This window comes from Canis lupus, chromosome 29, assembly GCF_003254725.2.
Source record: "Canis lupus dingo isolate Sandy chromosome 29, ASM325472v2, whole genome shotgun sequence".
NCBI lineage: Eukaryota > Metazoa > Chordata > Mammalia > Carnivora > Canidae > Canis > Canis lupus.
Window position 1 is genome coordinate 4620472 of NC_064271.1, and position 16825 is coordinate 4637296.

Below are 16825 nucleotides of genomic sequence, written 5' to 3' on the forward strand. Positions count from 1 at the left end.
TAAGCCTCATCCAACTCAACTAACTCATTTAAATACCTTTGCTCCATAGCAATTTGTCTACATATCTAGTTTACACAATTCTATTCTACATAACACTGTTTTACCCTGTTACATAGTATATAGTTAAAGAACATTTTTGTAATAAACATGTTTCTCTTTTGATATGATACAGAACAAGTTTTTCACACTTCCCAGCAATCACTCAAATATATTAAAAATGTATCCCTTTTTAAAAGGCACACACATTTACAGGTTCAAATCTTTATTGTTTTAAAATTCTACATGTCTTTTACAATACAATATTTTGTTATTTAAATGACCTCTAAATGGTTAATGTACAATGAATATGCTTTTTCTGAAATCAAACCATGAATTATGATTTCATCAATATGATTATTCTAAAACAAATAATAGAGACTGGGAAGGTTCCAGTGCTGCTTTTGAAATTGTCAATAGCACTGACTCTTCCCTTTAGAACCTAGGTGACCATTGTTGAAAGTGCTTTTGAAGATTGCTGATTATGGCTGATCTTAACATCAGTCAATCAAATGAAGAGTTTCTTTTTGTTTTGAAACATCAAAGGGCATTTAAAAAAATAAATGAAACAATTTGCTTTAGTAATCTACAGAGGCAAACTCAAAGTTATGATTATCTGCATGCAATAACACTCCTCTTTAAGTAGTTTTGAAGAATTTATACATTTTATAAAGAATGTGTTTAAGAGTGCAAGTTTTCTGATATTGATTTCACAAAAGGACAAATGCTGGTAATAATAACTAACATTTAATATCTAAGTCCAAGCTAATGTATATGTAACAGGCAATTAATATGGCTAACAATAAGCCACAATGCAGGGTATGCCCTTTGAGAAAATGAACTAGTTTGGTCCGCATTTCTAGTTATTTGGGTAAAAAAACAAAAACCATTTTAATTCAGCCGAGGGTTTTGATGAATTTATTGTTCCTAAAACGTAGCCAGTTAAAAAGTAAATGATATACACCAATGAAGTATATTGTCACTGTGACTTTTATATAAAAAGATGGCCTGCTGTTTTTGGAGTGATGAATAAGCACTGTAGGACAAATCAGAAACATGTCACAGAATGTTTAATTTCTTCCATAAGTTATACTTTCTTATTCCATGACACAGCTTTCACTCTGTAAAACTTTGTCCCCAAAGGAACTTTAAATCTGTTTTGTGCCTAAGAAGAGAAGAAAAGGAATCACTTAAATAGTTGAAACCAAATTACATAGGTACTGTCCTATCATACTACTTATTGCTGGAGTACTGGGGGTTGAGAAGTCTTTATCAAACTACACAAGACCCACACCCCTCACCAGGTTAAGAGTATTCTGAATCATTAATATTAATGGAAGAGAGAGCTGGAAATCATTGCTCAAGAATATAGAACAAAAGGAGACATATATCATGATTTTAAGTATCAAAGAACCCTCAATACACATTTTAAATTTTGTTAGTGTTCTGGAGCAGCGGGGCCCCAAATTACAGTGAGTTAGGAAAAATGTTCATGAGATTCCATTGATTCTATAGCACTGACACTGCTGACATTATAGTCAGGTATATTTTTAGCCATCAAATATTTTGCATTAACTTTCTTCAATGGGGGCAGCATATGAAAATAAGAAAACAACTCTACGACAAATAGATTCATTTTTAATCATTAGTTATGCCGTGTGTTCTTTCTTTTCTTGCACAAGAAAACACAACTTGATAAAGAACAGATACTTATTGTCATTTTCATGTTATAGCTAGATGAATTGTTGGTAATCTACCTTCATCTACTCTATAAAGATAAATAATAAATACTTATTAAATTGGTGATTTGTACTCATATTCATTAGATTCAAGGTATAAATCAAATGAGCTAAAGGACCAATGAATGGCCCAGTAATAATTTCTATATAAAGGACCATGTGAATCTGAATCTTGATAATTCCTAGTTTTATATCATTTGATCTAGTAATTTTTACCTTTTTGGCTTGACAGTATTCCTTTTCCATTACTTTTCCAAGTACCCACGGTCTTCTTGATGTACCTGAAGCTGTTGAATGAAATTGTTAATTTCTTTTTATAAGTACAGTTATAAGTCATGAAAACATAACTGCCAGAATCAAAACAGACCAATAAAGTTCTCAAAAGTGAAAAAAAGTATAAAACTTTTAAAACTGAAATCACTAAATACAAAAAGATTTATAAATCAAAAATGAATTTATTTTACTTTTAATCAATCATAGAATAAAGTTCAAGAAATAGTCTAAGCACAAATCAGAAGTCTAGGAATTCTAAATTAGCTCAACAGTGCCATCTACTGAAAGTGCTAATGAAGATGACCATTTCCATTTCTGAAAGCAGTTACTGAGTTTATTTTCTAGGTTCAAAGCAAAGCACTGCTTTTAACACACAGTGTTCAAGGGCAGGAGATGCACCTGCCTCATATCCTACTCCACAGTGCCTGGCATTGTACACTGTACACTGTACACAAAAAATAGTAATACAGGGTTAAGAACCAAAGTCTAGAAAGGCACTGCTTGTGTTGAAGGGGAGATGGAAAATGTGGGAGGAGACAGGATGAAAAGGCTAGTCATCATAGAGCCAAAGTGTGACAAGCTAAGAAAAGGAAAGTACTCATTCTATTTTTAAATTCAGAGGATAAGTTTATAATAGAGTTGGTTTCAAAAGTATTTGGCTAGTAAATTATCAGCTTAGGCTAAAGCCTTTGAGGTTCTAAGGGAAGACAAAATTGATTTTTATTCCATAAACATAATTTGGCAACATATAAATGAAAGATATCATGAATAAACTATCAGAAATAAAAATATATATATAGAAAGATAAAAGCCCAAGAACCACAGGATATGGGAAATACTCTGAAGACTAATATAGCACTTCATAGACAATACATCATTTCCAAAAAGAATCATCTAAAACTAAATGCCTATGTTTTGCTTGAGGAGTAAGCAGTCTCACTGTCATGGCCATAAAAACACTCTAATAATCCCCATGGCAATGACACAGGGGTAGGGTAGCATCATCTCCATTTGGTATTCTCTGTTCTGTATTTCTCAAAAAAGGGGGAGGGTGGTTGGGTAGGGTGGGGGAGAGAAGGGTGGAGTTCCTTGGTAAAGTAAAATTGTTTTTTTTTTTAAACGATTTTATTTATTCATGAGACACACACACACACACACACACACACACACACACAGAGGCAGAGACACAGGCAGATGGAGAAGCAGGCTCTGTGCAGAGAGCCAGACGTGGGACTTGATCCCGGGACCCCAGGATCACGCCCTGGGCTGCAGGCGGTGCTAACCCCCTGAGCCACCCAGGGATCCCCCACGTAAAATTGTTAAATACATTCTTTTCTCCAAGACTTCTGAGCCTTTAAAATAATATGCATTGTAAACCTTTAAGACTATAAAGATTTATAAGTCTTCCAAGATTTATTTTTTTTAAGATTTACTTGAGAAAGAGCATGTGCATGTGGAGGGAGGGGCAGAAGAAGAGAATCTTCAAGCAGACTCCACACCCTGAGCATGGAGCCCAACTCAGGGCTTGATCCCAGGACCCTAAGGTTATGTATGGCCTGAGCCAAAACCAAGAGTCACACACTCAACTGACTGAGCCCCACCCAGGCACCTCAAGTGTTTCCTAGATTTAAACAATACCCTCTTATTCTTGGGAAATGCATATTGAAATATTTAAAAACAAAGATCCATGATATAACTTATATAAGTTATATAAGCCTCATATGGTTCTGGCAACAAAAACAAGCACACATTTGTGTATATTTATGTATTTATACATTTAGACATACACATGTACATAATGCAAATGGAGCAGAATGTTAAGAACAGGTGAATCTGAGTAAAGGTGTATGGGTCCTTTTTGTTTTTCACTGTACTTACCATGCAACTCATTGGTAAACTTACTTATTTACTTATTTTTAAAGATTTTTATTTTATTTATTTATGAGAAACACACACACACACACAGAGGGAGAGACACAGGCAGAGAGAGAAGCAGGCTCCATGCAGGGAGCCAGATGTGGGACTCGATCCTGGGACTCCAGGATCATGCCCTGAGCCAAAGACAGACACTCAACCACTGAGCCACCCAGGCACTGCTCATTGGTAAATTTAAATATAATTTTCAAATAAAAACTTTAAAGAAATCCGAAACAAACAAAAACCAATAACAACAAAAAAGAAATCAGAAACAAAGACATCCACAGGAAAAAAAAAAAAATACTAAGTTCACTGTTTTCAATGCACAAAATCAATAAGTTGTTAGCTTATCTTCTCATTTTTCAAGGTTATACGAAAACTATATAAGTCTATGGACATTCTATATAACCCATCACCCACAGCCATGATGAAGTGATGTGACACTGGCCTAGTTCAAGAGTTGGTATTTGCCCATGTTGGTAAGTCATACCAAACAAACATCAATGTAGACAGACATATATTCTTACATTTAATAATTGTATTTAAGCTAAAGTATCCCAAGCCATCTATTCTTTAATGATCAAAGTAATATATAAGACACTGTCATTTAGTAAATTTTAATAAAACTTTTCTTAAAAAGCCTTAAAAAAACTAAGTATTGACAAGTTTAATTAAAAACAAAGTAGGAACATAAGATGATAAACAGGACAGAAAGACATAGAGAATTTTTTTCCCTAAAAAAGTCTTTATTGCCTTTGTAAACAAATGAGTGTAAACTAAACTTAAATAAGCTGCATTTAAGGGAATTTTGACAATATAATTCTGTTTTTGCTAGGGCATGAAATATCTGACCCAACGTCATTAAATACACTCTAATTTTCAAATGTCTGTATAATCCAGGAAAATATTCTGTACAGAGCATATTTTATAGAACAAAACAAAAAACATTAAGCAGAATTCCTTCTTAGTGATTTAATTCTGTTATAATTAGACAAGATGGTAGGAAAGTCTTTGATATATTCTCTCCACTCTAGGTTTATTATTTTAGTTATGGATGTGACACTTACCACCCTCACCTGGTTTGAGATCCAGGGCAGGCAGAGACTCCGAATGCAGAAAATACAAGGTTGGACTAACAGTAAATAATACATAATTGTCATGGCGCTCGTCTAGGATGATGAGTACCAAATCTCCCACCTGAAAACTGAGTAAAGAAACGTAATTTATTATCCTAAAGGCTTACTGCTACCCTCCTTCTGAAAACTTTAAGTATATATTCTGCAATGTTCAGCCATATATTCAAATATCAATACATTATTAAAACTCACATTAACAATTTTTTTTTAAAACTCTACCCTGCTCCCAGTGGGAGTGCTGGTCATACACAGCAGATGTTCAAAGGATGATGCCCATGACTATCAAAGACAAAAATTTAAAAATTTCTAATACTATCTATAGCTTTAAAAAATAAAAAAAAAAATGTTTGGATGGGGGGGCACCTATTATAGTCACCAATTACAGGCAGAGGATATTCATTGTCATCTTCTATCTTAGAACATGAAACCAATTCTGAGTGAACTTACTTATAGTCAGTCACAGTGTCAAAGAAAGACTACATACTCTTTCTCCCATATCCAGGTATAGAGTTCTTCAATTTGAAAGAAAAACCAATTGTGCTCAGTTCATATACTTAATTAGGTTTAAACAAGTCAACTGAAATTACTGCTTTAGGGTGAAGGCCTGAAAGAACAAGCCAAGGGAAGAAAGTGGGTACAACTGTCCATATACGTTAATTGGTTCTGTCTCCTTAGAATCATTTTTAGAAATGCTGTTCAAAATATCAACAGGCCTTGAAAGTTATCTTGTGACTTTACTGAATTTATCAGTTCTAGCAGTTTTTTGGTGGAGCCTTTAGGGTTTTCTACATAGTATCAAGTCATCAGTTTTACTTCCCCCCTTTGTCAATTGGAACGCCTTTTATTTCTTTTTGTTATATGACTGCTGTGGCCAGGACTTCCAGTACTATGTTGAGTAAGAGTAGTGACGGTTAGTTACCAGGGGTGAGGTGGGGTGCAGGGGAGACGGGTCAAATAAGTGACAGGGATTAAGAGTACACTTATCATGATGAACAGTGAATAACGTGTAGAATTGCAGAATCACTATTTTGTACTCCTTAAACCAATATAACACTGTGTGTTAAAAAAAAAGTTAACCTCGAATTTCTTAGTTGTCAAGATAATTTAATTCAGTAGGTCTTGAACCTGATAAATTATCAAAATCACTGGGAAAGCTTTTAAGGGATAACAGCTTTTTATTCATTAATTGCTTATCTTACAAATATTTGATGCCTTCCTATCAAGATGTGGCAGGTGCTGTTTTGGCTAAATACCAAACAGAATACCTTTAAAAGGTAGACAGGGCCTCTCTTTAGGCAGTTAAAAAAAAAAAAAAAAAAAAAAAAAAAAAACCTTTTTTTTAAAGCTCATCTCACTTTAATCTTTGAAAGCCAAAAACTGGATTTGAATTGACAGACAGCTAATACATAAAACCAGATACCACCTAGTCTTTTAAAATCACAGAGAAAAGATAAAATTCTAATGAAGGGTTGAAGGTCAAAAGTCACAGATATGTGACACCCAAAAATTTAGTTGACAGACTTGTTACAGACCAAAAAAAAAAAGGGTCTTATGAAAATATTTAGTTTACTGATTTTTGTATCTGTATTGATAAGTATAGAAGACCAACCAGGGTTCATGAGCTGGTAACAATGCTTTTTGAAAACTGTATTACAGAGACTCTCCTTTTCAAAAAGACCATGCCAAACTCCAATATATAGTAATGTGATCCTGTAACACTGTCTATGAAATTACTTAACTGACAGTGTATTATGAATTTGTAGTATATCAATAAAATGAAGTCTGAAAAATAAAATGAGGAAGCATTGCAACTTAAAAAAATCTCCTAATTGACTCTCCAACTGAAAATAAAAAAGACTAAAATGATAAATGGGTTTTAAAAGACATGGCATTAGCTGAAAAGTAGTCAAAGAGATTTCAGGAATATTCGTGTGAAAATGATAACTGAAGCTGCAATAGGAATGAGTTCGAATATAATCCTAATGTTCCTAAGAGTAAAAATTTAGAAAAGCTTTGCTTTTTACTAAAAATTTTTTTACTACCAATAGGTACAAAACACTCAGCTCAATGTACCTGAATCTGAAGGATTATAGGCAATGAAATATATTTTCATTAACAGTTTAATACTATCCAAGTCAACAAACTTACTCCACATGAAAAACAGAAAATATAATACTTACTCTCTAATAGCTATTTTTTCAGAATGCCTTGAGGATACGGAAGACATGCTCTGAGACATCTAAAAAAATGAATAGTTCATAAGGCTTATATAAAGCACCACATATATTTATTAGGTCCTTGTTGCAAAAATTTCTTTTGATGTCACACATATTCACATCTGTGTCCCAACTTTTAAGAGTCCAAAATATGAGGTTCATTAATATAATTCCTTTCCTTCAACAGTGATTTTTAATGGACAAATTCACCTACGTTTTTACTTATGGTTATTTTCTTAATCAAATTTGGTTGCACTAAAAACTAAATATAAAATCATATATGTAATTATATAGTTAATATTAGAAATATCAAAGAGTAGAGACTGACAAGTTTTGGAGAATAGTTTGCCACTATTACAAATCAGTTTCCAGTTTCTCCTTTTGGTAAAAGAACCAAAAAACTTTAGGAAAATTTTATTCGAAGGCCCAATATCTCATTAGACAAGGTTGACCATTTTCTAGACCATATTAAATTGTATTTTGATTTTTAAAAAAGCTTAAGTTTTTCTTACATTATAAATGAGGGTGTAGATTTAAGAAAGCACTGTGTGAAAGCAGTCAAAAATTGACATGAAAGTATGCTTTACACTGAGACACCTTTCTGGGTGGGGTACTCTTTGGATCTGAAGGGCAAAATTTGTTCATTCATAAACACTTCCCAAGCAACAACTGTATACCAGTTACTATTCCAGGTGCGAGGAACACAGACAAAACTGACTATAATCCTTACCAAATAGAGCCTATATTCTATTGGAAATACAGCATAAAGCAGCATATTGAATGATGTCTAGGATTAGGAAACTCTTTCCGTCTTTTTGAACACCAGTTTTCTCTAATTACAAAAATAGCAAATAGCCGCACGATTATCTTGATGATTAATGATTGACTAGAATGACTATAGACTAATTGAATACGTGATTGATGACTATAGAATTCAGATGTAATTTTGCTGTTCAAGTTGGGGAAGAAAGGCATAATAAAAGAAAGATATTTCCCTACAAGATAAATACTTTTAAAAGCTCAATTCCAGTCAATATCTCAAATCTTTTCAAAAGTATTAAACACTGGCTCTAGATTATTCCTATTTCTTTATAAATTACAATTATTAAAAGTTGAAAAATAAAGCAATTGCTTTATTAAAGCATGTAAGATCAACTATAGAACTGTTTAGACAATTGGTTAAGTTTACAGGTTAGGGCAGAACCCAGATTAATTCAGAAGACCATACAGTGTCTCATGCAAGGTGTCAGGATAAATCTTGACAATTAAGCTTGGAAAGAGCAAAAGAAAATGCAGGATAAAACAATTTAAGTTAAAAAAAAAAAAAGTGAAGGGATACCAAATATTAATTATGCATACTTACAAGTGAACATGTCAATTTTCAAAAGGCTTATGAAAAGTACCTCTAACTTAGTTACTGACTCAAGATTCCTAACTTGATGTTATAAATACATATAATTATGGAATCCTAAGCGATCATAACTTATCAATCATCAGAAACACTGCCTTGATTTTGTTGACTGATTTTAACAGTACATTAGTAAGGCAGTCCACCTGGTTACCTCTATTGCCACAGACGGTAAATCTGACCCAAAGTCATCACTCTGAGAATCAAGTCATCAATGATCCACATGGCCCAATGAAACTACTAGAAATAAATTACTCAAGCCATACATCTGATGGTATTTATAATGAAAGATAATGCAAAACATTTTGAGATGTTAACATCTATTGGGCAAGAAAAATAACTTACCAGTCTTTGATTTAATCGCTTGTTTTCTTCTTCTTTCAACTGTAATGTCTGTGGGAGAAAAAAATAAGACCTGTGTTTATCCCTTGTACCTTCTTAAACTGAAACTTAATAATTGTCAAAATTTTCTGAATCTTCACATTAATGTTCTGATCTAGTATGGATATTCTTTTTTATGGGTCCTTTCCAACTGTTTTAATTATTTATAGGCTCAAGAGAATTAGAACAATTTTAGGTACATTTACGTAATAAGCTTAAATTTCTCAAAGCTTAATATGCATTAGAATTACTTTGGCACTTGTAAATATGCAGTAAATAGCTGAGATCTATCCCCAAAGACTCTGCAGGGGGATAGACAAGGGATAGGAACAGGACTGCCCTAATAGGAGGATTCTGTAGTTTTAACACACACTTCAGCTGATTTTTGACAAAGACAATCACACAACCCTTTAATAACAAAAGAATGCATAACAGAACACAAAGTTATTTTGGCTTCTTTTTTTTTTTTTATTTTGGCTTCTTATCTTGACAATTAAGCTTGGAAAAAGCAAAAGAAAATGTAGAAAATCTTAAAAGCCTAAGGAATGAAAAGTGGTCTATGAACAAAGATATGTTTAATTTGAAACAAAATTACATATAACCTGGGTAGTACAAATGGGAGGAAACCCTTGGACAATTTCCTGTTAATTTCAATTTATCTCAAAAAAAAAAAAAAACCTCTTAGCTTTTCTTATTATTCATATACTATTTTCACCCAATTCTAGAAAATCTTTACCTTGCTTTTGAAATACAAGAAGTTTATATTTATAATGTTTTGTTGCATTCTTAACTGTTACTGAATAAAACCATTATTCTGTATACTCATTTTATAAAGATCATCTATCTTTCTTACTGAGAGACTTCATTTATTGGGAAGAAATGAAAATAAGAGGACTGAAATACTGTAAAACATTTAGTCAGTTGGATTAAAAAAAAAAAAAAGAATTCTCAAAACATTAACCCCAAAAGTAACTATTAAAAAAGGATCTAATTTATAAACACAATGGGGTATGTTTTCAATGTAAGGTTTAGGCAACTACATTCCCAGAATGAACACAGCAAACACTGTATTTCAAGAAACCAATTTACTTACTCGTTCTAACAGCATTATTCTCTGTTTTTCTTCAGATAGCATATGGATATTTTCTCTAAAAGAGAAGGATTTATTTTAGTTCAAGTCATTTAAAATTCTGGACTTTATACTTTGCAGTGAGATTTGGAAACTTAACTATTAATACACAGCATCATAAAAATTTAAAGGTTTATACTTAAATTTTCAAAAGCAGTCTGCTTAAATTAGAATACATTTCAATGGTGTATATATATTCCTTGTGCCAGATATTGAACCTAGATCTAAAAATTGTTTCAAATTATAAGTGAAACTTTGTGTCTGCATTTTTCTAGGGATAAGGTCTTTTGAATTTTAAGTTTTTTTCCCCAAGGATTAAGAACCATTTTTCTTACTATGGGTTAATCTATGTTACCAATAAAGTGGTATCTTTTGGGTGGCTTCACCATTAAAAATAGAGACAAAACAAAATGCTACACGTCCTTGAGTAAGCTATAGAATTTAAAGTTTCATTGTACAAAAAATAAACCAAATATCAATAAAGACTTCAAAAGTACTATTAAGTGGCTATAAATGTGCTAGTTACTGTGCCATGTGTGAATCTATCACACTAAAATAACCAAAAATTTGAAAGAAAAAAATGTAACTGAGTATAGGCTTTTATTTTATATTTTTACTACAATTTTTTACTGAAGCACAACTGGGAAATAAAATTGTGAGACATTCAAAGGATAAAATATGACGACTTGATATATGTACACATTGTGAAAGCTGACCCTCTGCTGAGTTAACTAATACCTCTACCACTTACCTTTTTTGCAAGGCACAAAAACACTGAAATTCTACTCTCCTATCAAATTTCAAATATACAAATATATAACACAGTGTTACCATTTTCTGTCCAGGTTATATATATCCTCAGGTCTTAATTATAACTGGAAGTCTGTCACTCCCCCAGCTCTTGGCAACCACTTTTCTACTCTATGAAGGATACTATGCAGTATTTGTCTTTCTCTGTCTGGCTTATTTCACTTAGCATATTGGCCTCCAGGTTCATCCATGTTGTTGCAAACGGCAGAATTTTCTTCTTTCTTATGGCTGAATAATAATCCATTATATACTTTTATTCACCATTTTCTTACCTACTTTCTTTATCCATTCATCCATGAAAGAATACTTAGGTGTTTCCATGTGTTGGCTACTGTGAATAATGCTGCAATGAACATGGGAGCACGGAAATCTCTTTGAGATAATGGCTTCATTTCCTTTGCATGTATACACCCAGAGAGGAGACTGCTGGATCATATGGTGGTTCTACTTTTAAGTTTTTGAGGAACTTCCATACTTTCTTCTATAGTGACTGTGCCAATTTACATTTCCACTAAGAGTGCCTGAGGGCTCCCTCTTTTCCACATCCTTGATAGCATTTGTTATCTACTGATTGTCTCTTTAATAAGACATCCTGATAGATATGATGTGACTGATATCTTATTGGTTCTGATTTGTATTTCCCTGATGATTAGTGACATTGAGCACTTTTCCATATACTTGTTGGCCATCTGTAGGTCATCTTTGGAAAAATGTCTATTTTTTTGCTTACTTTTTAATTGGGTTGTTTCTTTGCTATTGAATGTGAGTTCTTTACATACTTCAGACATTAATAATTTATCAGATATATTATTTGCAAATATTTTTTTTCCCACTCCATAGGTTGCCTTTTCATTTTATTGATGTATGGAAGCTTTTTATTTTTATTTTTTTTTAAGATTTTATTTATTTATTCATGAGAAGACAGAGAGATGCAGACACACAGGGAGAGGGAGAAGCAGGCTCCATATGTAGGGAGCCCAACATGGAACTCGATCCCGGGTCTCCAGGATCACGCCCTGGGCTGAAGTTGGCGCTAAACTGCTGAGCCACCAGGGGCTGCCCTGTAAGGAAGCTTTTTAGATTGATGTATTCCCACCTATTTAACTGTTGCTTTTGCTTCCAATGAAACCCCCCCCCCAATTAATATTAATCTTGCAACCTATTCTATTAATTTTTGTCTTCTTCAATTTCACCAATGTTGTGTAGTTTTCACTATACAAATCTTTCACCTCATTGGTTAAATTTATTCCTAGGAATTGTATTCTTTTTGATGCAAATATAAAAGGAATTGTTTCCTCAAATCTGTTAGTTAAACACTACTGATTTCATGTCCTGCACTTTACTAAATTTATGATTACTTCTAACGGTTTTTGTGGTCTTTAGAATTTTCTACATATAATGTCATGTCACCTACAAAGAGGTAATTTTACATCTTCCTTGTCTATTTGGGTCTTTTTTATTTCCTTTTCTTGCCTAATTGCTCGGGCGAGGACTTCCAGTACACTATGTTGAATAAAAGTGGTGAGAGTGGTCATCTTTGTCTTATTCCTGATCTTAAAAACTTCCAGCATTGCACTGTTGAGTATGATGTGGGTTTCTCATATATGGCCTTTGTTATGTTGAGGAACATTTACTCTTTATCTACTTTAAGAGTTTTTATAATTAAAGATGTTGGTAATTTTGTCAACTGCTTTTTCTTCACAGACTGAAATGATGAAATGATTGTCAAACTTTGTCAAAGTGGTATATCACACTGATTTGCAGATATTGAGCCACCCTTGGATCCCTGGAATAAATCCTACTTGATCACAGTTATGCACCTTTATGTACTGCTGAATTCAATTTACTAATATTTTGCTGAGGATTTCTGCATCTGTTCATTAGGGATATTCTGTATTTTTCTTGTACTTTTCTTGTTAGGTTTGGTTATCAAGGTAATGTGGGCTTTGTATAATGAGTTCAGTAGAGTTCTTTCCTCTTCTCTGTTTTAGAAGACTTTCAGGAAGTTTGGTATTAGTTCTTTAAAAAAAGTTTGATATAATTCACCAGTGAAGTCACCTGGTCTTGGACTTTTGACTGGGACCTTTTAATTATAGATTCAATCTCCTTGGTATTAATTGGCCTGTTTAGATTTTTTATTTCTTCACAATTCAGTCTTATTTGATTGTATGTTTTTAGGAATGTTTCCAGGTCTTCTAGATTGTCCAATTTATTGGGAATAATTGTACACAGCAATCTCTTATGATTCATTGTGTGCCTGGTATTAGCAGTAATGTAGTATTGTAACTTAATGTTTTAAATTCTTCCACATGTGTAATTCCCCAATTACATTTTAATCAGCTTGACTGAGGCAGGAATTATATCTTCCTCTAACTGTTAATTCTTTCAGGAAGAGGCTTTGACTAATATAAGATCACAAAGATTTACTTGTAATTTTTGCTTTTACATTTAAGTGTGTGATATTTTATTAATTTGTTGATTTGTCTTATAAGGTAAATAGAAGAACCAATTTCATTCTTTTCCACTGAATTCTCTTGCTACCTTTGACCATAATGCAAGGGTTCAAATGACTATAAATATAAGGGCTTATTTCTGGACTCTCAATTCTATTTCAGTGATCTATACAAACCTTTGACCATAATGCAAGGGTTCAAATGACTATAAATATAAGGGCTTATTTCTGGACTCTCAATTCTATTTCAGTGATCTATACAAACACAAATATATAAATCAGGCTACTACCATACTGTCTTGATTACCCTGGCTTTGTATTAATTTTTGAAATAATATGTATATTTTCAACTTCATTCTTATTTCTTGCATACTGTTTTGGTTATTTTGAGTTAACTGCATTTCCATATGAATTTTAGGACCCACTGTCTACTTCTGCAAAAAAGGGCAGATCACAGGGGACTGCTACCTTAAGTTTTCCTTTTTTTATTTCTTTAAAGATTTCATTTTTATGTAATCCCTACAACCAATGTGGGGCTTGAACTCACAACCCTGAGATCAAGCATCGCATGCTCTACCGACTGAGCCAGCCAGGTGGTCTAAGATTAACTCTTCCAATCAATGAACTTATCATGTCTTTTGAAGTCTTCAATTTTGCTCATAAAGCTTTGTAACCTTCAGTGTATGAATCTTGAACTTTTGTTAAACATTTAGATTTTTAGTGAAATTCCTGGGATTGTCAATGTACAAGATCATGTTATAGTTTAATTTCTTCCTTTCCAAAATGGAATATGGAATATGCCTATAGTTTCTTGTGCCTGAGTGCCCTTTATAGAACCTCAATTGATCTTTTTCCTCTTGATTTTTAGGGGAAAAGCATTTCTTTCATCACTGAGTATGATCTTACTTGTGGGCTTTCTTAGATGCCTTTTATTAAGCTGAGGAAGTTCTCTTCAATTCCTATTTTACTAAGTGTTTAAATGCTTTCTATCTATCTATCTATCTATCTATCTATCTATTTATTTATTTTTAAAATTTTTAAAATTTATTTATGATAGAGAGAGAGAGAGAGAGAGAGGCAGAGACACAGGCAGAGGGAGAGGGAGAAGCAGGCTCCATGCCGGGAGCCCAACGCGGGACCCGATCCCGGGACTCCAGGATCACGCCCTGGGCCAAAGGCAGGTGCGAAACCGCTAAGCCACCCAGGGATCCCCGCTTTCTCTTTATTGATACTGATATGGTATATTATTACATAAACTAATTTTAAAATATTCAGCCAATATCGCATTCCTGGGATAAACCCAGTAAGAATCCCTTTTGTATATTGCTGGATTTATTAGTATTTTTTTTTGAGAATATCTGCATCTATAGCTTTGAGATATTTCCTTAATATCTCAGAACTGAACTTGATGTGGAATTTCTCATCCAGTACGATTTGGAAGGGTCCCAAGATTTTAATTTTAAGGAGTTTAATGCTAATTCTGATACTGCTTATCTAGAGAAGGAACTTGAAGAACGATTGCTAATCCACTACTTTTAATTTTTCGAAAACAAGCAGTTTTGTTCTAGTACTTCAGAAACACAAATAGAAAATTAAGGGGGAAATTCCTAAAGTAAACTGAAATAAGAAACCAGCACATTTAACAAGAAATCAGGAACGGGCCAAGTTGGCATTACTAGCCTGAATTTTCTTTCTTAGTTTTATTGAGGTATAATAACTGATATGCAAAAATTTGCACACATTTCATGTACACATCCTGATAAGTCTGGACATAGACTATACACCCATGATACCACCACTACAACTAAGGAAGTAGGTATATTCATCAAAGTAAAAGATTTCTCTTTGTGTGTGTGTGTGTGGATATGTGTGTGAGAGAGAAATTTTGATGTAACATTTATTAGTCTTTATCTTGTGCTTCCCTATTCCACATTAGTCTATACTTTAAGAAATAATGTATGTATGTTAAAGAAATCTTTAGTCTTAATACATTTGTAATATTTTTGGCATATAATATAAAAATCTATTTACTTGTGACTTTATCAATAATATATAGAATTATCTATATAGCTTAAGACTGTATCTTGGGCAGCCCAGGTGGCTTAGCGATTTAGTGCTGCCTTCAGCTCGGGGTATGATCCTGGAGACCTGAGATCGAGTCCCACATCAGGCTCCCTGCATGGAGCCTGCTTCTCCCTCTACCTATGTTTCTGCCTCTCTTTCTTTCTTTCTCTCTCTGTGTCTCTCATGAATAAATAAAGTCTTAAAAAAAAAAAAAAGGACTATTATCTTAACACTCAGCAGGATAAATTCCTGTTCACTGATATTTTTTGAAAATGTTATCAACTGTTTTTGCACATTTATTTTTCTATATGAATTTTAACATCCAACATCAAATTTTACCTACTTATCCTGTTGAAATTTTAGTTGGGTACAGATTAAATAACTGAATAAATCTGTGAAGGCAGCCTGGGTGGCTCAGCAGTCTAGCGCTGCCTTCAGCCCAGGGCATGATCCTGAGGTCCTAGATCGAGTTCCAAGTAGTCGGGCTCCATGCAATGGAGCCTGCTTCTCTGTCTGCCTGTGTCTCTGCCTCTCTCTCTCTCTCTGTGGCTCTTGTGAATAAATAAATAAAATCTTAAAAAACAAAAATAAAAAAAATAAATCTGATGAGAAAAGAGTATCTTTACAATACTGTATTTCCATCCATCTTTAACTTTCAAGACTTTTAATATCATTCATAAAGTTCTACAGCTTTCTTCACAAGGGTCTTGCACATTTTTTGTTAAATCCTAATCCTTAAATTTTTATTGGGATCTTATATACACACACACACACATATGTGTATATATATACACACATGCACACACACATATATATTCAAATCAGCTTTTGGTGGTAAATACATGTAAACTGCTCTATTTCTGATATATTTATGATGTATACTCTGAGGTAGTCATTACTTTTAATAGTTTGTTAGGTCTATGTGGTTTGAAAAGGACATTATCATGACATCATGACGGTTAAGACTTGCCAACATTTATTGTTTACTGTCTTGCAGAAGAATAGTGATGGTGACAGCTGGCATGCTGGCATTCTTCCTAAAATTGTGGAAAATTCTTCTAAATGTTTCAACATTGAATATAATGTTTGCTCTTAAGTGTCTCATGTATACTCTTTCAAATTAAGAAAGTTCCCCTCTACTTCCAGTTTGCTAAGTTTAAAAAAAAATATTTTTAATGAATGGGCACTGAGTTTTATCAGTTCTAATTTCTGCATCCAGATGATCACATAATCCTTTTCATGTGATTAGTATATATGGTTACAT

The 16825-nt window shown here is 33.2% G+C and overlaps 1 protein-coding gene across 4 annotated transcripts in view; it reads right to left on the bottom strand.

Annotated features, from left to right (window-relative positions):
• Positions 1-245: 245 nt before the first annotated feature.
• The window catches only part of RB1CC1 (RB1 inducible coiled-coil 1), a 98089-nt gene continuing 81509 nt past the window's right edge, over positions 246-16825 (bottom strand). For 3 of the 4 annotated variants that reach the window (XM_025477730.3, XM_025477727.3, XM_035708324.2), the window contains 6 exons: positions 10200-10254; positions 9071-9118; positions 7282-7340; positions 5033-5169; positions 1992-2062; positions 246-1201 (listed from right to left, as the gene is read on the bottom strand). In XM_025477730.3, the coding sequence (XP_025333515.1) occupies positions 1124-1201; positions 1992-2062; positions 5033-5169; positions 7282-7340; positions 9071-9118; positions 10200-10254 (448 nt within the window). In that variant the 3' untranslated portion in view covers positions 246-1123. The remainder of the gene's footprint in view (positions 1202-1991; positions 2063-5032; positions 5170-7281; positions 7341-9070; positions 9119-10199; positions 10255-16825) is intronic. The other variant, XM_025477729.3, reaches the window with a different exon arrangement.